The sequence below is a fragment of the Crotalus tigris genome, unplaced genomic scaffold, assembly GCF_016545835.1.
Source record: "Crotalus tigris isolate CLP2741 ecotype Arizona unplaced genomic scaffold, ASM1654583v1 scf7180000020104.566533, whole genome shotgun sequence".
Taxonomy (NCBI): Eukaryota; Metazoa; Chordata; class Lepidosauria; order Squamata; family Viperidae; genus Crotalus; species Crotalus tigris.
In genome coordinates, this window is record NW_024097859.1 from 1 (window position 1) to 25112 (window position 25112).

The 25112-nt window shown below is 51.8% G+C and overlaps 1 protein-coding gene across 2 annotated transcripts; it reads right to left on the reverse strand.

Moving 5' to 3' along the window:
* Positions 1–11680: 11680 nt before the first annotated feature.
* UNC119 (unc-119 lipid binding chaperone) lies at positions 11681–23008 on the reverse strand. 2 transcript variants are annotated; one of them, XM_039365550.1, is made up of 5 exons: positions 22297–23008; positions 18962–19075; positions 17492–17594; positions 13676–13848; positions 11681–13541 (listed from the first exon to the last, which is right to left on the reverse strand). In XM_039365550.1, exons 1-5 carry the CDS (start codon positions 22571–22573, stop codon positions 12802–12804), a joined length of 1407 nt encoding a protein of 468 aa, XP_039221484.1. In that variant the 5' UTR covers positions 22574–23008; the 3' UTR covers positions 11681–12801. The 2 variants fall into 2 exon arrangements, with proteins under 2 accessions (XP_039221484.1, XP_039221485.1); XM_039365551.1 differs by having other exon boundaries at positions 13298–13546; positions 22297–22501.
* Positions 23009–25112: the final 2104 nt, after the last annotated feature.

Here is a 25112-nt window from a genome sequence, read left to right on the forward strand (position 1 = left end):
CCTGAAAACTCTTCCTTGGTGCTGATGCTTCCTTTCCAATTTTTCAGAAGAACTGGAGCTGCTGATTGGAGACAAGACGGAGAAGCTGCTGTCCTGCAGCCCGGCCAGAGCTGGGGGTCCCTCCGTCTCCGGCCAGATGCCGCTCCAGCCGCTGCCTGTCTGTGAGTTGCTATCCCCCCCAGCACAGGAAGCAGGTGGGGGGTAGCACCCCCAACCTTCCTCCAAGGGAGTGGGGTGGGTGAGGGAGTGGGCACAGCCATCCTTTGGGATAATGGGGAGTGGGGAGCGGGCCTACCCATCCTCTGGGGAAGTGGGAGAGCAGGGAGCGAGGGAGCGGGCCTACCCACCTTCCTGGGGAGCTGGGGACAGGGGACACGCCCACCCATCCTCCGGGGAAGTGGGAGAGCAGGGAGCGAGGGAGCGGGCCTATCCACCTACCTGGGGAGCGGGGAGCGGGGGACAAGGGACACGCCCACCCATCCTCCAGGGAAGTGGGAGAGCAGGGAGCGAGGGAGCGGGCCTACCCACCTTCCTGGGGAGCGGGGGACAGGAGACATGCCCACCCATCCTCCAGGGAAGTGGGAGAGCAGGGAGCGAGGGAGCGGGCCTATCCACCTACCTGGGGAGCGGGGAGCGGGGGACAGGGGACACGCCCACCCATCCTCCAGGGAAGTGGGAGAGCAGGGAGCGAGGGAGTGGGCCTACCCACCTTCCTGGGGAGCGGGGAGCGGGGGACAGGGGACACGCCCACCCATCCTCCAGGGAAGTGGGCGAGCAGGGAGCCGGCCCATCTATCTTCCCGGAGAGCGGGGGACCGAGGAGTGGGGTCCAAGCCCACCCATCTTCCAGGGCAGCGGGGAGTGGGAGTGGGGGGCGGAGTCAGGGAGTGGGCCTGCACATCCTCCTGGACCAGCCACCACTGGACACTCACTGCGCTCTCTCCCTGCAGACGCCCAGAACGGGCAGGGGACCCTGCCGTCCCCTCTCCCGGCCCAGAGCCCTCCAGGATGCGGGATGAAGATGCTGTCGGCCTCCCGCCCGGAGCTGCTGCTGCTGGACGGCGACCTCAGCATGGACGTCGATGCCCTGAACCCCTCCATCACCGGCTTCGACCTGCAAGGTGCCCCTTCCCTCTGGGCAGACCGGGGGCTCCCCACCCCTGGATCTGCGTCTCCCGGAAGCCCTTTGCGAGGAGCGGCTGAGGGGAAGGGGGCTGGCCCCTCCCTGCCTGCCAAGCCCTCCGGCTATCCCAGGGGTAGGCAACCTTGGCTCATTTATGACTCGTGGACTTCAACTCCCAGAATTCCTGAGCCAGCTGGCTCAGGAATTCTGGGAGTTGAAGTCCACGAGTCATAAAAGAGCCAAGGTTGCCTACCCCTGGGATAGCCGGTCAGCTCTGGTCAGGGCAGCCACTGGGGGGGGGGGCATGATAGAAGCTCTCTCTTTATGGGCGGCCCAGGCGCAGACCGTCCCGGCTGGGGGGGGGCTGCTTCTCTCAGAAGGGGGGGTTCACGGCTGTGCTGCGTGACCAGCCGAGGATGGGGAGGGTGCCCGTTCCTCCCTTTCCCAACACAGGCAGTCCTTGACTTACGGCCACCGTTCAGCCCCCAAATGCTAAGCGACCAGTTGTTAAGTGAGCTTTGCCCCATTTTACGGCCTTTCTCGGCACTGGTTGTTAAGCAGATCCCTGCCGTTGTTAAGTAGGTCGCAATTTACCCAGCTTCCCCCGTGGACTTTGCTCGTCAGAACGTCCCAAAAGGGGCTCACCTTACCCCCCCCCCCCCGTGGGACACTCCGACCGTCATAAATACGAGTCAGTTGCCAAGCGTCCGAATTCTGATCTTGTAACCGTGAGGATGCAGCGGTTGTTAAGTGTGAAACAAAGGCCGTAAGTCATTTTTTTCCAGGGCTGTTATAACTTGAAACGGCCACTAAACAAAGGGTTGTAAGCCGAGGACTGCCTCTGTGCTCCTTTCCGCCTGCCCCCTTCCCGGCTTTCCTGGGGGAGGGAGGAGGAAGCTGGGGGTCCCCCCCTCGCCTCACCCCGTCCCACCTGCTCTTCCGTCCGTTTCCTCGCAGGGACCCTGTGGGAGGTGCTAAAGGACGACAGCCTGGCGGGGGAGCCCCTGGGCCTCATCTCGGGACCCCCGACGGCTGCCCAGGTGGACTTCCTGGCCCCCAGCCCCCTGGATGCCAGCCCCGGCAGCGACCAGCTCCACCAGCAGCACCACAGCTTGCCTGGCGTTCAACTGACCACGCTTTACTCGGCCTTCGTGGACCTGGACACCGGCCCGGCCCCCGCCTATCTGAACCCTCCAGGCTCCAAACCGGTTGCTCTGGTCTAGACCCCGGGCCAGACCGGTGGCGAAGTTTGGCCCAAACCCTTCACAAGGGTGTGCAAACCCAGTGCCCGGTCCCCAGCCATACCCACGGTGCCTCTTGACCCGCCATCCTGCCTGGGGCCACGTGGCCCGGGATGAACGAATGGCTCGCCACAAACCAGGATCCTGCACCATCATCAGAAAGCACTTTGGCTGAGAGTGCAGACCAGATCCGACCGTGTGGATTTCTTTTATTTCAAAGGCAACTGCTTTGCTTTTTTAAAAAAAATTTCCGGTTTACCTGTGTGCAGGTGTGCGTGTCTATACACCTGCCCAGCCCTCTACAAGAATCCCAGTTGCTCATTTGGAAAAATTATTTGCTCACCCGGGACCAAGGACCAAGATTACCAGCAATGCCGTTGGCAAAAGAACGTTCAAATCAGGCTCCGGATGGCTTTCCGGATGTGAGTTCAAATCTAGCCCAGAGAGGGGGAGACAAAGGGGACTGGAGGGGGAGAGGCTGCCTTGCCCAGGTGGTGCCAGGGCTGAAGACCGACACACCTCGCTTGGGCAAGGCTGGCACGGAAGAAGCCAGTTGCTGGGAAGCTTAGCAGAACTGGCCCACACCCGGCGCCCGGTGCTCCAAAGGCAGACAGTGGACAGGTGGCAAATCTGTTTGTCGAAAGCAATTTCATAAAATGTTATTTAGTGTGTTACGGATTAGGAATGTAGAATTTTGGACCAAAGTATTCACCCTCTGGGGCATTTTAATTTTACAAGGCCGGTTTGAATCAGAGGGGTGAAGAAAGGGGCAGAACCTCTGGAAGACCTTCCAAGCAATTTTATTTATACAAGTCACATCTCCAAAGTGCATTTAAACACCAGGGGTGTGCAATGTTGGTGACTTGAAGACCTGTGGACGTTGAAGTCCACAACTGTTCCAGTTGCCATCATTGCAAACCCTTTGGTCTAGCTCAAGGGTAGGCAACCTTGGCTCTTTTATGACTTGTGGACTTCAACTCCCAGAATTCCTGAGTCAGCATGGGGGAACTATGGCCCCCTTCATGATTGGTGGACAGGAATTCTGGGAGTTGAAGTCCACCAGTCATAAAAGCCAAGGTTGCCTACCCCGGAGCTAGCTAGCCAGGGAATTCTGGGAGTTGAAGTCCACCACTCTTCAAGTTGCCAACATTGCACACCCCTGGTGTACACCCAAGTAATGCTTGATTAATGTACAACAATTCCAGTTTTCACCTTTAATGAAACCATGCAAAGGATACTCCTTCGCAGCTTGTTTTTCCTCCACTTCCAAGCACTCCGTTGTTTTGTCACAAGTCTCTGTTCATTTTAAAGGGAAGGGCGCCCTCTAGTGGGGCCTACTGACTAGTGAGGCTACCGATGCCAGCGTGGTTGTTCCTGTGGCGCCATCTAGTGGCCTCTTTGGGGAAGCCAGGCAGAGTTAGAAAAGAATAGAGCCGGAAGGGACCTCAAAGGGCTTCTAGTCTAACCCCTGCTCAAGCAGGAGACCTATAGGGCCTCCTGCTTGAACAAGGGGTTGGACTAGTCCAGGCCTTTTCAACCTTTTCACCCATTGTGCCATTTTTAGGATACGGCAATATCCGAGTACCCACCAGTTGTCTAGCAAGGTGTCAAAAACGTGATGACCAAAAAAAAGGAAAAAAGTGATGAAGTGCAGGTAGTCCTTGACTTACAACAGTTCGCTTAGTGGCTGTTTGAAGTTACAATGGCACTGAAAAAAGTCCCCCCCAAGCCACAGCCGAGCAAGACACCTGCCTGCCCTCCTGGCCGCGCTCTTCCTCCTGTCCGAGGTTTTCATTGTTGTGAACATTTCTGTTGAGGATTGGCAGTGGGGGTGGGGTGGGGGTGTTTGGTTTTTATTCCCCCCCGTCTGCTGGGTGGTTGCAGCAGGTTTTGGTCGCTTCACATGACCCTGGGACACTGTGACCGTCATAAATATGAATCGGTTGCCAAGCATCTGAATGTAAATCACAAGACCCTGGAGAGGCTGCAACATTCCAGCTGATCGGCGCTTCTTCTGGGCTCAGCAGAAGTGCCAGGATCAGCGCTGAGCTCCAGCTGGAGCTGATCCTGGCACTTCCGCTGAGCCCTGACAGCCCTGCAGCTCCAGTCGTCTCTCGCTCAGGCTTGTGCGGTGCTGCCACCGGTTCAGCTCATTCCCCTCCCCCGCTACCCCTTTTCTAGGATGGTCGCGTACCCCCTGCCAGGGGCCCATGGACCACAGGTGGTACCCGTCCCACTGGTTGAAAAGCCCTGCCTTGGAGAACCTCCTCCTCATTTCTCTCCTCCTCCCTCTCCTCCTCCTCCCCTCCACAAACCTTCTAGCGCTGATGATGTTACCTAGTTGGGTAAAGAAATGTCTGCAAGAAAACCACCAACTTCAGAGAGCACACTTCTCCTTCTCTTCCTTTCTCTCCCCCTCTCCCTCTTCTTGGTGGCAGCCCCTCAAATACTGGATCACTGCTATCCTGTCCCCCCTAGTCCTTCTTTTCTCCGGACTAAGCCATACCCAAATTCTGCAGCCGTTCTTGGTATATCTTAAGTTTCGTATTTTCCTTCCTTGCACGCAAAGCGGAGCAGGGCCCTGTGTGTTACCCCCTGGAAGGAGCAAAGGCCCCATCCTGATGTTCCCCCCTCAGGCAGATCAGGGTCTGCCTGGGGGCCTCTTCACCCCACAAGTGAAGGTGAGGCAGAGGATGCCAAAGTGGGGTGCCAAGGCGCCAGTTTGTTTTCAGCTGCCCCAAGGCATGCAAGGCGTGGCTGCCCCAAAGGAGCTTCTGGCTAATGCCCTGCTCTTGCCCAGACTGGCTACCGGCTCCCCCCCCCCCCCAGCACCCTGGCATTGCCCTCTTCGGGGTCCTCAACAAACAGAGGGGGTCTCGGGATCGACCAGCCACTCAGGGTCAGACTGGCAGGCGTTCAGATCCCCATCAGATTCCAGCTGTCCCTCAGCCCCATGAGAGGCTCTGCAAGGCACACAGGGATAAGGTGGTCAGAGCCAGATCCCCCCCTCCCCACCTGTTAATCCTGTTAACTGAGTTTATGCAATGAGTGAGGTCATCATTGGCCGGCCAGCACCCTGACCCCTAAACCGGCCTGTCCCGAAGCAGCTTCAGCTTCTGCCCCCTTACACACAGCTTGGGCAGCCAGTCCACAGTGCTGGGGGGGGGGGTTAGGGAGGCCCACTGCAGTCCCCCTGCAAATGAATGAGCCCCCCCCCCTGCATGCCATGTCTGAGCAATGGAGCCATGGGGAAGCTTTGAGGCTCCTTCAGTACCAAAAGGGCTGGGGTGGCCAGCAGGATGCCCCCCCCCCTTTGAAGGGGGCAGATGTGAGGCTGGCCCAGGAAAACCTCTATCTTGTCTTATATACTTTGTTTTAACAGTTACCTGTTGTTGAATTTTGTATCTCCCTGGACACCTGAAACAGTAAGAGGAGGGGGAGAAGCAAGGGGAGGGGGAGGAGGAGGAGGGAGGGAAGGAAGGAAGGAAGAAAGGAAGGAAAAGAAAGAAAGAAAAAGGGAAGGGAGGAAGGAAAAAGAAAGAAAAGAGAAAGAAAAAAAGACTGCTCTTTCCAACATTCTTAAACTTTTGCTATTTGCCTTGAAATTCTTTCAGCTCCCCTTAAGACGGGGTGCAGCCCGGGGGGGGGGTCCTGGCCCAAGCAAACGTGCCCATGCCAGACCCATAGCCAAAGCCAACACAAAGGTTGTGCGGAATGGTGGAGAGAAGCTGATGGGGTGACACTTTTGGGGCACCCAGCTGACGACCCCCATTTCCTTCTTTAAAACCAAATTTCAAGCATGGGATACCTGGTTGACACGCTTCTTTTTTAATTACAGTTTTAAATATATATATATGTATATATTAATCTCTTCTGTAAGAAAATGGTGCTTGCCCCAGGAGACACGTCTCACGTCGGAGAAGGAGTCAACTCAGTTCGTTCCTCAGAGAGGAAATACTATGCGTGTAACCCCAGTTGTGCTTTTAAATGCTGTGCAGAGGGGCGGACTTTAAACCACCATCAGGCTTTTGGGGTAAGGGTCCCGGCTGAGGAGGGGGCGCAAACTCCCATACATAGGATAGTTTTAAATGTTTTTCAGGCTGTGGGAGTCCTGATCAAGAGACAAATAATTCAGGAGGGGAGGCTATCTGTGGCTTGAATAACAGAATAACAGCGTAACAAAGCTGGAAGGGATCGTGGAGGTCTTCTAGTCCAACCCCCTGCTCACGCAGGAGAATCTATACATTCCAGACACATGGATTTCCAGTCTCGTCTTAAAAGCCTCCAGTGTTGGAGCACCCACAACGTCTGGAGGCAAGCAGTTCCACTGGTTAATTATCACTGCCAGGAAGTTTCTCCTTCGTTCTAGATTGCTTCTCTTGATTAGCTTCCATGCGTTGCTTCTTGTCCTGTGTGCTTTGGAAAACAGGTTGACCTATTTGAGGAAGCTCTTTTTTTAAAAAATAATTTTTCTCCTTTTTCCCTCATTCGGCTCTGCTAAACGATGCGTTGCGGGGAACATTTCGTGAGGGTGTGCTCGTGCTGCAAATGCACAGCGACATGCTCTAAAATAGTGATTTTCAATCTCAGCCCCTGGAAGAGGTGTGGACTGCAACTCCCAGAATTCACCAGCCAGCTGTGGTGGCTGGGGAATTCTGGGAGTTGAAATCCACAAGCAGGGGTCTTCCAACTTGGCCCTTTGATGACTTGTGGACTTCAACTCCCAGAATTCCTCAGCCAGGCACGCCCGTGCCTGGCTGAGGAATTCTGGGAGTTGAAGTCCACAAGTCATCAAAGGGCCAAGTTGGAAGACCCCTGGCCTATTTTCTCCAGGGTTTCTGTCTAGTCTCCAGGGTCTGTGCTTGGGGCCAGCCCCCCTTGGCAGATGCGCCCCTTGCCCCCCAGCCCCCTGGGACCCCACATTCATCTTTTTGATGACTTCCAGCTAGGAGCAATCAAGATAGAGACCTCCACATCACATCAGCTGTTTTTCAGCGGAGCAAAACTTGGATCTGCAGACTGCTTATTCCCAAGACAGGATCAGAAGCTCTCTATTCCCGTCTCCGAGTAAAGATGCAGCAATCTTTCGCCAGCTAGCCACACAGCCAGGAGCAAAAAGGCCCAGCATGCACAGCCAGACAATGGGGAGTTTCCTCCCCGACAGGTGGACAGGAAAATAATACAGGCTAGTGAGCAGATGAGACTCCATAAAGGAGATCTGTAGCTGAGGGTTGAAAAGAAGGATCCTTGGCGAGGTTGTTTTCTTGCAGACGTTTCATGACCCAGCTAGGTAACAACATCAGTGCAAAGGGGGTGAATGTTTAGTGCAGGGTGCTCAAAACGGACCGGAGGGCTAGTTTTCTCATTTTGCAGGTTTGAACTTCAAAAGGCAATGCGTTAATAATAACAAAGTTGGAAGGGATCTTGGAGGTCATCTAGTCCAACTCCCTGCTCAGGCAGGAGACCCTACACCAGTGGTTGTCAACCTGTGGGTCGGGACCCCATTTGGGGTCGAACGACCATTTCACGGGGGTCGCCAAACAACGCAGTCCGCCATTTTTCCCCCTTTTCCTTAGCCGTGCTACTCCCTTTTATTCTATTGGCTTTTGAAAGCCAATAGAAGAGACTCTCTTGAATAGAGTCTAATTCTATTGGCTTTCAAAAGCCAACAGGAATTGTCCAGGCTGTCTCTGCCCTGCTGAGCCCGCCAAAAGTCCCAGTCTGCAAACAGTGCTGCACCAGTTGAGTAGTCCTCGACTTACGACCGGTAGGGGGGTCGCGGCATTAAAAAGGTTGAGAACCACTGCCCTACACCATTTCAGACAATTGGCTGTCCAGTCTCTTTTTCAAAACCTCCAGTGTTGGAGCATTCACCCCTTCTGGAGGCAGGCTGTTCCACTGTTCTAACTGTCAGGAACTTTCTCCTTAGGTCCAGGTTGCTTCTCTCCTTGATGAGTTTCCATCTGTTGCTTCTTGTCCTGCCTTCAGGCGCTTTGGAGAATAGCTTGACTGCCTCTTCTTTGGGGCAGCCCCTGAGATACTGAATACTGCTTATCATGTCACCCCTGGTCCTTCTCTTCATTAAACTAGACATGTTCATGAAGGTCACATTTGGGGAGGGGTGCAAAACCCTCCCCAGTACTCAGGAGTGGGAGGACACAGTAGATCGCCTTGCGTACCTGGCCTGGCATCTCTCACACCTGGCATCCCCCAGCAAGGAAGGTGGCTGTCCGTCAGCTTTAATCCTATTTTAATTACCCTCCCTGTCTGGATTATCTGTGCCTCCAGCTGGCGAAGGCTGTCTGCTTTGGGGGGGGGGGGTCAATCTGGGGCTGCCCGGTGGCCCCAGAAGCCAGCAGGGCTGAGTGGGGGACCATTTGCACCTTCTAAATGCAGGACATTGCACTGCCCCTCTGCTTGAAAGCCCCCTCCTCAGCATCCCACTGGAGCAGTGGTTCTCAACCTTTTTAATGCCGCGACCCCTAACCGGTCGTAAGTCGAGGACTACTCAACCGGTCGTAAGTCGAGGACTACTCAACTGGTGCAGCACCGTTTGCAGAATGGGACTTTTGGCGGGCTCGCATGGCAGAGACAGCCTGGACAATTCCCTTTGGCTTTTTGAAAAGCCAATAGAATTAGACTCTATTCAAGAGAGTCTATTCTATTTGTATTTCAAAAGCCAATAGAATAAAAGGGAGGAGCACAGCTAAGGAAAAGGGGGAAAAAATGGCGGACTGCGTTGTTTGGCGACCCCCGTGAAATGGTCGTTCGACCCCAAATGGGGTCCCGACCCACAGGTTGAGAACCACTGCACTGGAGGGTCTGAAATCCACTGCAACCCGCACATAGCAATTCCCACCAAACGCACGCACACGCACAGATCACACAACGGCAAAGGCTGCTTCAAGCAGACAACTGACTCCCTCACTGGAGGTTTTTAAGAGGTGACTGGAATGGTAGAGGGTCTCCTGCCTGAGCAGGGGGTTGGACTAGATGACCTCCGAGGGCCCTTCCAACTCCGGTAATTCTGCAGCTTCTGCTGATTCAGAATCTGGTCGAAAGACAGGGGGAGGGGATGTCCTCCAACAGGGGCAAGGAGGATAGGAGAGGTTAACCCACCCCCGGCAGTCCTCAGCTTACAACCGCAACTGAGCCCAACATTCCTGTTGCTGAAAAAGTCGGCTCTTAAGCGGGTTTTGCCCCATTTTACGACTTTTCTTGCCCTGGTTGTTAAGCGGATCCCCACAGCTGTTAAATTAGTAACCTGGTCGTTAAGTGATTCCAGCTCCCCCCCCCGTTGACTTTGCTTGTCAGATGGTCGCAAATGGGGATCACGTCTCACACACACACATTGCAAACCGTCGTAAATGTGAATCAGTTGCCAAGCATCTAAATTTTAACAACGTGGCCCTGGGGAGGCTGTGACCGTCGCAAGTTTGAAAACCGGTCCTAAGTTGGGTTTTTTTCCACTTAGAGGTGCAATCTTGGCCTCCCGGCTGGCAAGGCCCCCCTCCCCCCACGGGCACTGGCTCCCTGGTCCAAAGATGCTGAAGACCCCAGAGCCCCCCCCCCACCCTCAGCCCTTCAACGCCAGGGAGTAAATCTCTCCAATGGGGAGGGTTGAAAGCTCCCTTCTGGCTCTCCCCCAGCAGAAGCAGGAGGAACCTAGATGGACGGCCAGAGGCCGCCCAGCGCCCGACCCCCTGGGCACCAGCACCGTCTGATGCCCAACTGGGCAAGGCAGGCTGGACCACATGCAGGTTTGCTTTGGCAACCCAGCTTGGCCTGAACGGACGGCCCCCTCGTTTCCTGACAGCCAAAGACAGGCCAGCTTGCCCGCCCTCCGTGCCACTCAGAACGGGGCTTGTTGTTCTCCTATTATTGCATGTTTTAATTCCCTTCCATGATGGTTTGTTTCCAAGCCCTCTTCGGGGAAGGCTTCTCGTGACTCTGCCCCTCTTTCTCAAGGTCATTTGGAAGCGGGCAAAGGAGCCTCCCCGGAGATTGGCAAGGGATCTGGCAAGCCAGGATCAGCCAGGCTGTGGCTGGCCCTTGTCGGGGTGACCCACAACCGCAACCAGCCCGAGGCGGCTATTTTTAGTCCCTGCCTGAGCCTCTTAGCCGTCCGAGGGAAGGGAACAAAATGTGCTGGGCGCAAATTCCTCCCAGCTCTGCCTGGGATAAGTAATTGTCCTACCTGCTCTGTCACCTCTCCAGGATGCAAGGCATTGCAAAAATAAGCCACGCAGCATCGGCAGCACAGCCACAGAAAGTAAGGAGGGAATCTTCCTATCTTCCTTCCTTCCACCATTCTTCCTTTCCCACCATCCTTTCTTTTTCTCTTCCATCCTTTCTTTCTTTTTCTCTTTCTTTCTCTTTCCAGAAAGCCCCCTTCCTTCTAGTACTGATGACACTACCTAGTTGGATCATGAAACGTCTGCAGGAAAACCACCCAGCTCAGAGAGCACCCAGGACCCCACAGTCCTTTTTTTTCTTCCTCCTCCTCCCTACAAACCCCCCTCTCTTCTAACCCTGAGGATGTTACCTAGCTGGGTCATGAAACGTCTGCAGGAAAACCACCCAGCTCAGAGAGCACCAAGGACCCCACAATCCTCCTCCTCCTCCTCCCACTAGTTTTTCCCTAGCCAAATAGCCTGCCCCCCCCCCCATGTCCACCCATTTGCCTTTCCCGGCAGAGGTTGGGAGGGGGGCAGAATGAGGCCTTCCCACGACTCTAGAGTTGGGGTGCGCCAACTGATCCTGGAATTGGACAGAAGCAGAGATGGGTCTTAGCTACAGCCAGGGAGGGGTTGGGGGGGTGATCTTCTACCAAGACCATCTGCAAGGGTGTTTTCCCTGATGGGGGGCTCTGGGTGTGTGTGGCTGTGGCCAACTAATGCCACACCAACCTCTGGAAACCCTTCCCCATTGCATTCCCCATGAAGGTTCTCCATCATCCATCCAGGCAGAGATCCCCGAAGCTTAGTCAACCTTCAGAATTGATTCAGAATCAGAATCAAGAGCTGGAAGGGGCCTCGGAGGTCTTCTAGTCTAGCCCCCTGCTCAAATAAGAGACCCTAGACCAGGGATGGGGAACCTTGGCTCTTTTATGACTTGCAGACTTCAACTCCCAGAATTCCTGAGCCAGCCATGCTTGCGCAGGAATTCTGGGAGTTGAAGTCCACAAGTGTTGGAGCATTCTCAACTTCTGGTGGCCAGCTGTTCCACTGGTGAATTGTTCTGTCAGGAAATTCCTTAGTTCCAGGTTGCGTCTCTCCTTGGCTAGTTTCCCTCCATTGCTTCTTGTCCTGCCTTCTGCTTCTCTGGAAAACAAGTTGACCCTATTTTCTTTGGGGCAGCCCCTCAAAACACTGGAAGATGTTATCGTGTCCCCCCTGGTCCTTTTTTTCATGAAATCAGACATACCCAGTTCCTGCAACTGTCCTTCCTGTGCGTTTGTCATCTCTGCCTGGATGACCGAGAACCTTAATGGATGTTTCCCAGCTGGGCTTAAGACTGACCCACAGCCAGCCTGTGACGGTCATCTCACAAAAGTTGGACATGGCATCCTCAAATATTGACAAGGCCTACCGCAAGAGGCTCCCAGCCCTGATCTTTGAGGCGGGCACAGGGCTTCCTTTGCCCAGCTGAGGGTTTCTTAGTGCCCCCCCCCAATAAAGTGGCAGCCAGGAGGCCCTCAGCCCTTTCCCTCTTGGGGTTCCCCACCCCCAATTCACAGGTTGCCTCTGTCTAGGACAGTGTTTCTCAACCTTGACAATTTTAAGGCATGTGGACTTCAACTCCCAGAATTCCACAGCCAGCGTTGCTGGCTGTGGAATTCTGAGAGTTGAAGTCCACATGCCTTAAAATTGTCAAGGTTGAGAAACACTGGTCTAGGAACAAAGCTCAGCTTTCACAAGTAATGCGCACGTGGCGAGCCCTTTTTCACGTCATACGATGTCACACACACACACACATCATGGGTGTCTGCAGGTATGGTGAAAAAAACACCACGCTTTGGGGGTGCAGTCAAAGCCAGGCGTGGTTTTTACGCCCGTTGGGCTCGATCTCGTCGCGGTGCCCACCAAATGGACTTTTTACATCACACCATGCAAACACCCAACACACTCCCCAAAGGAACGCAACAACGCAGCAGGGCATAAACTGAAGCACCCCAACACACACAGATACCTGCCCTGGCAAAGCAGCTCTTTCGGGAACCTGGAGGGGCAGTGAAGACCCTTCCCCAGATGCAAGTGGCTTAGAGAGGTGAACCCCGCCTCTTTCTCTAAAAAAGATGCCCCCCCATCCCTCCCCAGGAATTAGAGGAAGCAGAGATGGATGCCCAGAGAGCACAGGGCAGTTATTTGGGGGGTCCCCAAGGGTCCGTGGGGAGGGAAAGTCCAATGACAAGCGTTGGAGGAAGCAAGTCTTCTATTCACCCCCCCACACACATCAAACATGGTTTCATGAGTCCTTTTGCAGCAGCAGATCCCCCCCTCCCCTTTTCCCATGGAGATGGCAAAGGGGGTCCACCAGGAGAGACCCTCCCAACAGTCTCCGGCACCCCCACCCTGCCCTCGGTCACCCCTGGAGAAGGACTGGGGAGCAAAAATAGCGAGCAAAAGAAATGGGTCTGGGGTCTTTGCCCAAGGACATTCTGAGCTGGGAATGAGGGGGGGGTCATCCCGGAGTTCCCACGATTCCTGCTGATCTCCAGCATCCCATTCTTAGATGGGGGAGGGGGGAGTAGAATGCCTACCAAAATGACTGTTCCCCCCAAGCAAGGGAGGGGCTTCAAGGAAGACCGTTCCCCAACAACAGGGAGATCAGGAGCTACTACGAGAGCCTCAATTGCCCAGCAGGTACGGAGGGTGGGGTCATGGTCTCCCCCCCAAGGCAGGGGACGAGGGGCGCTGCCTCCAAAGTCCGGGGGGGGGTCAAGGAAAAGCTTCAGGTGGTCTGTCTCAGACGCCGGTTCCGTGCAGAGTCCAGTCCGGCCGCCCCTCTGCGGCCAGCCAGTGAGTTGGGCCTCCCCGACCACCATCGAAGGTGGGGGCCTGGGCCGGATCAGGGCCCCCCGCTGTAGGAGTAGTCGGCCTTGTTGTGCATCACCAGCTTGTTGTCCACAAAGTAGAAGCTGTCCGACTGGGTCTCGTAGGGGTGCAGGACCATCTCCTGGACTGGGGGAGAAGCCGGGGGGGCAGGGGGGGTCAGCCGGGGCTGGCTGGCTTGGCCGGAGGCCCCCCAAACCACAGCGCCAATACGCAGCGACCCTCCCTGAGTCCCGTCCCCCCCCCCGCCCTGCTTACTGAGGTCCTCGGAGAGCGGCGGGAACTCGTAGATGTGTTCACAGCTGTTCTTGCTGGTGGGGATGCAAAAGCCGAACTGGAAGTCGAAGCTCTTGAGCAGCTGATCCCGGAAGTAGTGCCTCTCGATCATGCGGAAGTTGCTGATGGGCTTCTCCCCCACAGTGAACTCCACCCTGGGGGGGGAGGGAGGGAGGGAGGAAGGAAGGAAGAAGGGAAGAAGGGAGGGAGGGAGGTTAAGGGAAAGAGGGAGGGAGGAAAGGAGGGAGGGAGGGAGAGAGGAAAGAAGGAAAGAAGGGAAGGAGGGAGGGGGAGAAAAGAAGGGAAAAAGGGAGAGAGGGAGGGAGGAAGGTTAAAGGAAAGAGGGAGGAAGTACGTTGAGGGAGGGAGGGATGAAGGAATGAATGAATGAAGGAAGTAAGGAAGGAAGAAGGGAGGGAGGAAGGTTAAGGAAAAGAGGGAGGGAGGAAAGGAGGGAGGAAAGAAGGAAATAAGGGAAGGAGGGAGGAAAGAAGCAAAGGAGGGAGGGGGAAAAAGAAGGGAGGGAGGGAGGGAGGAAGGTTAAAGGAAAGAGGGAGGAAGTAGGTTGAGGAAGGAAGGAAAAAGGAAGGAAGAAGGGAGGAAGGAAAGTTTTTTTTATTATTATTATAGTTTTTATTAAGTAAACTTTTAAAAACAAGTTGAACACAGTGTGCCTCTTCCGGCTGTTATTTTGCCATACATACTATACCATATGCCATATACCATATATCTTCCTAGTCATTGATCTTTTATACCATTTACATATTGCATTTTATACTATTTACATATTTATATATTTACATACATATTTACGTCTATTTATAACATAACTTGGGAGGGAGGAGTTACGGGAAAGAGGGAGCGAGAAAGGAAAGAAGGAAATGAGGGAAGGATGGAGAGAAGAAGCAAAGGAGGGAGGGAGGGAGGAGAGAGGGAGGGAGGGAGGGAGGGAGGGAGGAAGGAAGGAAGGAAGGAAGGAAGGAAGGAAGGAAGGAAGGAAGGAAGGAAGGAAGGAAGGAAGGAAGGAAGAGCAAAGCTGTTATTCCCAGCTCCCACCAAGCCAGGATTACCTCCCAGAGGTGCCAGCCCATTTTGCACACCCCATGCTAAGAGCTCAGACCAGACCGTCGGGAGCTTCCCTGGTAGAGATTAGCTGCGCAACACTCGCACTCAGAGCTGGCATTGGGCCCCTTTGGTGAGCTGAGCCGGCTGGGAAGGCAGCCGTTCTACAAAGCACTACGGTAAATTCTCAGCCCTTCTGCTGACATTCATCCCTGGGTGCCAGCCAGCCACACAACATCGGCCCAGAATCCTCTGAGCCGGAAACAGGGCCAGCACATTGGGGGGTGCACAGATTCTATCCGGGAATGATAGGAACTGTAGTCCAGCCCTCCTGGAGGCCACCGTGACAGAAAAGTGATGAGCGCTTCATCCCTGGAGGTTTTCAAGAAGAGACTGGACAGCCATTTGCCTGGAAAGGTCTAGGATCTCCTGCTTGAGCAAGGGGGTTGGACTGGATGACCTTTGAGGCTCTGCAATTGCGAAATACTGGCCTGGGGCGGGCAGAATAAAGCAGGACCGGCCAAAATGCTTCTCTGCCATAAAAAATTTTTTTTTTACTGAACCTGGCCTCAACACTGGAAGAAGTGACTGGACAGCCATTTGTCTGAAATGGTATATGGTTTCCTGCCTAAGCAGGGGGTTGGACTAGATGACCTCCAAGGTCCTTTACAACTTTATTATTTTTGTTTTTATTATCATCATCATCATCATCATCATTATGGATCATCGCACAGTCAGCCAGATGTTCAGACTGGATTTGGCATTTTGTTTACCTATCGAGTCCTTGCCCAGGACCTGGGATAGGCAGATGTGGATATTTGAGGGTATTACAGGTATCGTCGCAGAATGGAAGCAGTTCCTAATAAGGCCGCCTTCTGCAATTGACTAATGGCGAATTTGTCAATGCCAATGATGGTGTTCAAGTGGTGCTCCAGTTGTTTTGGGATTGCACCCAAGGAGCCTATGACTATTGGTACTACCCTTGCTTGCTTTTGCCACAGTCTTTCTATTTCTATTTGTAGGTCTTTGTATTTTGTTATCTATTCTGCTGTCTCCAGGCACTGCCACGTCCACTATTTTTTATTATTATTATTGTGGATCATCGCACAGTCAGCCAGATGTTCAGACTGGATTTGGCATTTTGTCTACCTATCGAGTCCTTACCCAGGACCTGGGATAGGCAGATGTGGATGTTTGATGGTATTACAGGTATCGTCGCAGGATGGAAGCAGTTCCTAATAAGGCCGCCTTTTGCAATTGACTAATAGCGAATTTGTCAATACCAATGGTGTTCAAGTGGTGCTCCAGTTGCTTTGGGATTGCACCCAAGGAGCCTATTACTATTGGTACTACCCTTGCTTGCTTTTGCCACAGTCTTTCTCTTTCTCTTTGTAGGTCTTTGTATTTTGTTATCTTCTCCAGTTCTTTCTCGTCTATTCTGCTGTCTCCAGGCACTGCCACGTCCACTATCCAGACTTTTTTGCCTTTCTTATCGACAATTGTTAAGTCTGGGGTGTTATGTTGCAGGTGCTTTGTCTGTTTGAATTCTGAAGTCCCAGAGCAGTTTAATTTTATCATTTTCTATGACTTTCTCTATTTTATGATCCCACCAGTTTTTGCTTACAGGCAAATGATATTTTTTGCAGATCTTCCAATGCACCATTGTTGCTACTTTGTCATGCCGCTGCTTGTAATCAGTCTGTGCAATTTTCTTGCAACAGATTACCAAGTGGTCCACTGTTTCTTCAGCTTCTTTGCATAGGCGGCACTTACTGTCTGTTGCTGTCTTCTCAATTTTGACTTTGTATGCATTTGTCCTTAAGGCTTGGTCTTGTGCAGCCAGAATTAGTCCCTCGGTCTCTGTCTTCAATTTTCCTGCTCTTAGCCATTGCCAGGTTTTATTATTATCTGCTTTCCCAGCTATTTTTTAATGTATTGGCCATGTAGTGCTTTGTCTTCCCATGCCTCTATTCTGTTCTTCATTTGGTCTTTCTTGTAGGCCAGTTTGGTCTCTCCAGTAGTCAGTAAGCCTTCCTGATATACTAATTTCAGTGCATCTTCATCATTGTTCTTCAGATATTCTTCCAAAGCCATTTTTTCTTCTTCAACCATCTGATGTACTTGTAGCATTCCACGCCCACCTATTTGCCTTGGTAGATAAAGTCTATCAATGTCACTGCGTGGATGAAGGGCATGATTCATTGTCATTATTTTTCTGGTCTGCCTATCCATTGCTTTTAGTTCTGCTTGAGTCCAGTCCACTATTCCAGCTGTGTACCTAATGACTGGGATTGCCCAGGTGTTGATTGCCTTTATGGTATTTCCTCCATTGAGTTTGGATTTTAAGATCTTCTTCACTCTCTTGATGTATTCACCTCTAATCTTTTTCTTGACTTCAGTGTGCTTGATGTTGTCAGCTTGAAGGATACCCAAGTATTTGTAGTACTCTTCCTCATCCAGACTCTTAATGTTATTTTCGTGGGGCATCTTGATTCCTTCAGTTTTCACTATTTTTCCTTGTTTGATAGTAAGTGTGGCACATTTGTCCAAGCCAAACTCCATTATTATTATTATTATTATTATTATTATTATTATTATTATTATTAACATTTACATTTACATTTATTGTTGTTGTTTTGTTATTATTTACATTTATTATTATTTACATTTATTATTGTTAGCATTATTATTTATTATTCATTTTTATTCATCATCATCATCATTATTACTACTTACGTGGCTCCAACCTGCCGCAACCGTAGAAACGCCGGCGTGAACTGGTAGCGCACAAACCGCCCGGCATTTGGGTCAGCCTCCTTCTTTTCGCTGCGCTCCCGTTCTGGGGGGGGGGAGACAAGAGAGCGCACCCCAGTTGCACGAGGGCTGGGTAGTGCCCAAACTCTGCATTCCCACCCGGGGTCTCTTTCAAAAGCCATCCTGGCCTTGGAGCCCTTGACGGATCGTGCCCGACGGATCTGCACCCTGCCTGCAAAAGGCGATGCCCTGGCGTGACGGGACTGGCACAGGTCTTGGCGGCCCCCAGGGGGGAAGCCCAGCAGGGTTGAGTGGGGGCCTAAGACGGGGCTTGGCCACTTGAAGACTGATGGACTTCAACTCCCAGAATCCCCCAGCCAGTAATTCTATTCTATCCTGTAATTCTATTCTATTCTATATTCTATTGAATAGAATATAGAATAGAATACAGAATAGAATCTATTGTATTGTATTGTATTCCTTATTTTAATCCTATTCTATATTCTATTCTATTCCTTACTGTTCTATTCTATTCCATTCCTTATTTTTATTCTATTCTATATAGTCTAGTCTATTCTATATTCTATATTCTATTCTATTCATTCTGAATTCTATTCTGAATTCTATTCTATATTCTATTCTATTCTATTCTATTCCTTATTCTATTCTATTCTATTCCTTATTCTATTCTATTCTATTCCTTATTTTAATCCTATTCTATATTCTATATTCTATTCTATTTCTATTCTATTCCTTATTCTATTCCTTACTATTCTATTCCATTCCTTATTTTTATTCTATTCTATATAGTCTAGTCTAGTCTATATTCTATATTCTATATTCTATTCTATTCATTCTGAATTCTATTCTATATTCTATTCTATTCTGTTCTATTCCTTATTCTATTCTATTCTATTCCTTATTTTTATTCTATTCTATTCTATCCTGTAATTCTATTCTATATTCTATAGAAAAAGTGGCTTATAACCAATCCTCACACTTGCAACGGTCACAGCCTCCCCACGGTCACGTGATCAAAATTTGGGCGCTTGGAGACTGTTATGTACTTGCAATGGTTGCACTGTCTCTGGGTCACGTGATCAGCATCGGCAGCTTTCCCAGACATGCAAACTCAAGGGGAGAAGCTGGCTTGGCTTAATGACCATGTGATTCACTTAGCAACTAGGGCCAAAAGGGCCATAACATTAGGCGACACTCACTGAACACCCGTCTCACTTAGCAACACAACTTCTAGCCCCAATTTGTTTGTAATTTGAGGATTACCTGTACTATGGCTTTGCCTCTAATTCGAAATGGGTCTGGCAGAAGATCAAAAGTGGCCGCCATCATAACATGGCAAACAAGCTGGGGAGGGGGCTGTGGGGGGAAGAGAAAGGGGAAGGGGAGCGCAGAGAGGGTCCTCCCACCTGCCGCAAAGTGGGGAGCACTCACCTGAGGCGGGGGGCTTGGTGATCTCAAAGAGGACCGTGCCGGATTCCATATCCCGAATCTTAAAGCGGGTGAAGTCGATCTTGTAAACGTTCTCCTCCGGGGTGCACAGATAATCTGCAGGAGGAAAAACCACCCTTCAAAATTACAGCGGCACTGAACAGAAATGGCTTAGGACCGGTCCTCACACTTAGGTTTGTTGTAGCATCCTCAGGGTCACGTGAGCAAAATTTGGGCAACCGGCAGGCATTTGCGAGGGTTGCAGCATCCAGGGCTCAATCGGAAACTTTTGAAGTTTCAGGCAGGCCGGAACAAAACCACAATCCTAACTTGGATGCACCGCTTACTCTCCCGAGGAGCTGGAAGAGACTTTTGCATTGGGGGTCCAGGATACCATCGCCCATAGGATACCATAGTCCAGGGGTCCTCAAACTTGGCCTCTTTAAGACTTGTGGACTTCAGAGCTGGCTGGGGACTTCTGGGAGTTGAAGTCCACAAGTCTTAAAGGGGCCAAGTTTGAGGACCCCTGCCATAGCCCATCACACGTCTAAATAATGCTCTATCCCGTGGGAACCAAGGTCATTTCAAACAATCAGATTGGGGGGGTGTACTATTAGAAAGCCCGCCAAACTCTTCTCTTGGGAAATATAGCGCATGGCATAGTATTGGGGTGGGAAGTTTGACTTTGTAAATAGTGTAAATAGTGTTTGACTTTGTAAATTCTGCAGGGAATTTCAGACTTGGTTTCACTTTTAATCATGCCGATACTTTGTCATCAATAAACATGTTCTTTGAGGAAGCCGCTAGCTTCGGAGTTCTGTTTTCTCTGGTCTCATCTCAAGACCCCAGTGAGGCCACACCTGGAATACTGCAGCTAAGTTTGGTCACTGTATCACAAAAAAGATGTTGAGCATTTGGAAAAAATTCAGAGAAGAGCAACTAAGATGATTAAAGCTTGGAGAGTAAAATAGACGAAGAACGGCTGCAGGACTTGGGTTTGGCTAATCTAAAGAAAAGAAATAAGGGAGACATGATAGCAGTGTTCCAGTATTTGGGGGGCTGCCACATTATGTGAAGGGGTCACATTATTCACCAAAGCACCAGACGGCAGGAGAAGAAACAATGGTTGGAAACTGACCAAAGAGAGAAGTAACCTGGAATTAAGGAGAAACTTCCTAGCAGTGAGGACAATCAACCAGTGGAACAGCTTGCCTCCAGAAATCGTGGACGCTCCATCACTGGAAATGTTTGGGAAGAGACTGGACAGCCACTTGTCTGAGATGGTATAGGTTCTCCTGCCTGAGCAGGGGGCTGGACTAGGAGATCTCCAAGGTCCCTTCCAGCTCTATTCTATTCTATTCTATTCTATTCTATTCTATTCTATTCTATTCTATTCTATTCTATTCTATTCTTCTATTCTATTCTATTCTTCTATTCTATTCTATTCTATTCTATTCTACTCTATTCTATTCTTATTTCTATTCTATTCTATTCTCTTATTTCTATTCTATTCTCTTATTTCTATTCTAGTCTAGTCTAGTCTAGTCTAATTATTCTATTCTATTCTATTCTATTCTATTCTATTCTATTCTATTCCCTTCTACTCTACTCTATTATTCTATTCTATTCTATTCTATTCTATTCTATTCTATTCTATTCTTCTATTCTATTCTCTTCTATTCTACTCTATTCTATTCTTATTTCTATTCTATTCTATTCTATTCTATTCTCTTATTTCTATTCTATTCTATTCTATTCTATTCTATTCTATTCTATTCTATTCTATTCTATTCTATTCTATTCTACTCTACTCTATTCTATTCCATTCCATTCCATCCCATTCCTTTCCATATTCTTTCCATATTCCATTCCATTCTATTCATCTACCGAAACCATGATATATAGTTTTATTAGAAGTCCAGGGTATTGCACTATTGCATAGCCAGAACAGAGAATCACGCACCAACATCCCTGAGTTCTACGTTTCCCTCCCTTAACTGGAGGGAGCTGCCACAAGAGGTTCTGGGTGCTTCTCCATCCCTGGAGGTTTTCAAGAAGAGACTGGACAGCCATTTGTCCAGAATGGTGTGGGATCTCCTGCTTGAGTGGGGGGGTTCGACTAGAGGACCTCTAAGGTCCCTTCCAGTCTTCGGATTCTAGGTTCCTCAACAGGAGTCCCCAACCTCTGTTTCCATGGCATGCCAGAATCCGGGCCGCGCAAACAAGTGAAGCATCCCATCCGCGGGATGCAGGCAGCAGGCGAACCCAGGCCCTCTCCGGTTCGCGGGGAAACCTCCCTCCAGGGAAGGGGTCCCTGGTGCCCAAAAGGTGGGAGGGGGCAAGAGGGGGGGTGCTGTTCTGTGAGATTAGCTTCACCTTGTCTGAAAGACGTCGTCTGGCCATCGAGTCCCCCCTTCTGGTCTTACCATCTAGGACTAGTTCAATAAACCAGAGTGAACCCAGCTTAATGGGCTGTTCTCTCTTGGATAGGTCTGCTGTTCCTGATCCTCAGCTGCTTCTGGACTAAGGTGGCTTCTTAGTGCAGTTCAGAGGCTGTTCGACTCCGGGCAGCTAACATGCCAGAAAGCAAGAATTGCAAAGACCCAGGTCTAGGTATTCACAAGAGCGAGAGAGAAGAAATAAACCTTTTTTGTTGCAGATTCTTGAGGGGGGGATGGACAGAGAGAGAGGGGGAAAGAGAGAGAGAAAGAAACAGAGAGAGAGACAGAGACAGAAAGAGAGAGACAGAGAGAAAGAGAGAGAGAGAGAGCAGAGAGAGGGGGGGGAGAGAGAGAGAGGGAAAGAGAACTGACAGAGAGAGAGAAAGAGAAAGAAAGAGAGAGAGGGGGAAAGAGAAACAGAGACAGAGAGAGAACGAGAGAGAGAAAGGGAAAGAGAGAGAGACTGAGAGAGAGAAATAGAGGGGGACAGAAAGAGAGAAGAAAAGGGGGGGACAAAGAGAGAGGGAAAGAGACCAAGAGAGAAAGAGTGAATGTGTGTGTGAGAGAGAGACAGAGACAGAGACAGCGAGAGAGAGGAAGAAGGAGACAGAGAGAAAGAGAAAGAGAAAGAGAGAGAGACAGAGAGAGGGAGAGAGAGGGAGAAGGAGACAGAAAGAGAGAGAGAGAGAGAGAGAGAGAGAGAAAGACACACACACACACAGAGAGAGAGAGAGAATGAGAGGGAGGGAGGGAGAGAGAGAACCGATGTCCAGACTGAGCTAAACTCTCAGGATCGCATTCAGATTCATCAGAGGCCATCCCGGGATTCCTTGGGGGGGGGGCTGCTTTAACGTTCCCCACCCCCACAAGCCAGGGGAGACAGACAGACCCACAAACCTTTGGAGAATGGAAGCAAGCTGACCGGTCCTTGTGGGCAAAGCTGCAGAAAGGCCTGCCAACGTGCTCTGTGCCCGCATCTGCGGGGGGGGGGGGGGATGTCAGGAGAGCGGCTGGTGCTGCTCCCCCTGCCTGCCCGCTCTGGAGAGGCTGGGAGGCGGCAATCCCAAATTCCCAGACCGGCTTCCATGCCCCCCCCCCGCCTGGCTACGGCTCCCTCTCCACGCTGCCCGTGCCCCTGGGGCAGCCACACCTGCCAACTGGCGGCTGGTGCCATCACTCGCCCTTCTCACCCACTGCCATGGCAACGGTCTTCCCCACCCTGCCGTAGCAACCCTGTCGAGGGATGCCCAGCGGTGTCAGAGGGGAGGGCTGCTCAGGGGCCAGGGCAAAGCCCCCCCAAACAGCTTAGCCTCGTCCCAGCGGAGGCTGAAATGGGGGGGGGACTCCAGAAGGGGCTATTGAGAGGGGGCTCCCAAGGGCCCCCTTCCTGGCCGGGACAGCCGTGGCCCCTCGCCCAGGTCCCCGCAGGCAGATTCTCCGTTGGGACTTCCATGTTGCACAGCTGGGAGTGGAGAGGCTGGCAAATGAGGAGGGACGCCTCCAGATCCGACAGGCACAAGGCTCACCCAGGCTGTGCCAGCTTCTCCGAGTCCCTCCGTCTGTCAGGCAGAAAGATGGAAGAGGATCAGCGGAAAAGGGGGGGGAGGTAGGGCGACCCCTTGGGGGGGACTTTCCCCGCAAGTATGATGGGGAAGGAAGGAAGGAAGGAAGGAAGGAAGGAAGGAAGGAAGGAAGGAAGGAAGGAAGGAAGGAAGGAAAGAAGGAAGGAGAGGAAGGAAGGAGAGGAACAGGAAAGGAGGAAGGAAGGACGGAAGGAAAGGAATAGGGAAGGAGGAAGGAAGGAAGGAGAGGAACAGGAAAGGTGGAAGGGAGGGAGGGAGGGAGGGAGGGAGGGAGGAAGGAGAGGAACAGGAAAGGAGGAAGGAAGGAAGGAGGAACAGGAAAGGAGGAAGGAAGTAGAGGAAGAAAGGAAGGAGAGGAATAGGAAAGAAGAAAGGAAGGAGAGGAATAGGAAAGGAGGAAGGAGGAGGGAGGAAGGAAGGAAGGAGAGAAACAGGAAAGGAGGAGGAAGGAAGGAAGGAGAGGAACAGGAAAGGAGGAAGGGGGAGGGAGAAGGGAGAAGGGAGAGAAGAAGGAGGAGAAAAGAAAAGGGAGGGAGGAAAGAAGAAGAAAAAAGGGAGACAGGGGGAGGGAAGGAAGGAAGGAAGTAAGTTCTGAATTGTGGAGAAGCAGCCTGGCATAAGCCCCTCTGGGGGGGTCCTCCAATGGAGCTGAGGAAGGGGGAAACCGCTCTCTACCGAGCGGATAGTCAGGATTGGTGCTGGATCCCCTAAAGGGGGAACAGGGGCATGTCTCCTTCCCACCCCATCAGTCACCCCTCTGAGGCTTCATCCCCCCCCCCCCGGGCTCTGGCCAATAGGGATGCTTCCCTACGAGCCAAGCATCTGGGTGTGTCCACAACGTCCAGAGAGGGGCCACAGAAACAGCCGGCCAGTCGGGTCAGCCGGGCTGGTCAACCAAATGACCACCAGCATTGGAGAAAGCAGAGGGGGCTTCTTTGGGGGGGGGGAGAAAGCAATTTTTCAGCCCCCTCCCCAAGAATGGAAAGCCAGGGTCTTCTGCAAGGCACCAGAGGGAGCCAGGCCCACCGCCCAAAACGGAGGCAGTCGCCAGCCCCAGCAGCTCCACCCGCCTGGGAGTGGGGGGATGCCCACCCTGGGAGCTTCTCCCCACCCATCTGGGCCCCTGGCGGGCTGCCCCTCCCCGAGCTGCCCCTCTCCAGGGCTCAGGGGGGCAGCCCTTCCTGCAAGTAGTCAGGCAGCCCCCCAAGTCGGGCGGAGAGCCCCCAGAACTGCCTAACCCAGCAGGACATCTAATAAAAGAGCAAAGACACCCCAATTTCAGGGAGCCCCCAGGCCCCCCAAGGCTGCCAGAGTCTCCATGAGGGACTGCACCAGCCCCCCCCCCCCCCGCTAGGAGCACAGAAGCAGGAGCTCTGAAACTTTCCCTTCAGACCTTTACAGGCTGTTTATTTTTTATTGATTGATTATTTTTGATCAGGGGATTGGAGGCCAAAACATAGAAGGAACGGCTGCTGGAATTCGGTCTGTCTAGTTCAGGGGTAGGCAACCTCGGCTCTTTTATGACTGGTGGACTTCAATTCCTGAGCCAGCATGGGGGAACTATGGGTCCTTCATGACTTGTGGACTTCAACTCCAGCCTGGCTCAGCTTGGAAACCTCCCCCCAGCATGGCTGGCTCAGAAATTCTGGGAGTTGAAGTCCACCAGTCATAAAAGAGCCCAGGTTGCCAACCCCTGATCTAGTCTAATGAAGAGAAGGACGAGGGGGGACAGGATAGCAGTCTTCCAGTATCTCAGGGTCTGCCCCAAAGAAGAGGGAGTCACGCTATTCTCCAAGGCGCCTGAAGGCAGAACAAGAAGCAACAGATGGAAACTAATCAAGGAAAGAAGCAACCTGGAATTAAGGAGAAACTTCCTGACAGTGAGAACAATTAACCGGTGGAACCACCTGCCTCCAGAAGCGGTGAAGGCCCCAACACTGGAAGTCTTTAAGAAGAGACTGGATGGCAATCTGTCTGAAATGGTATAAGGTTTCCTGTCTGAGCAGGGGGTTGGACTAGATGACCTCCAAGATCCCTTCCAACATCATTATCATCATCATCATCATCATCATTATTCAGTGGAACAGAAGTTGTGGCTGCTTCATCGCTGGAGGTTTTTAAGAAGAGACT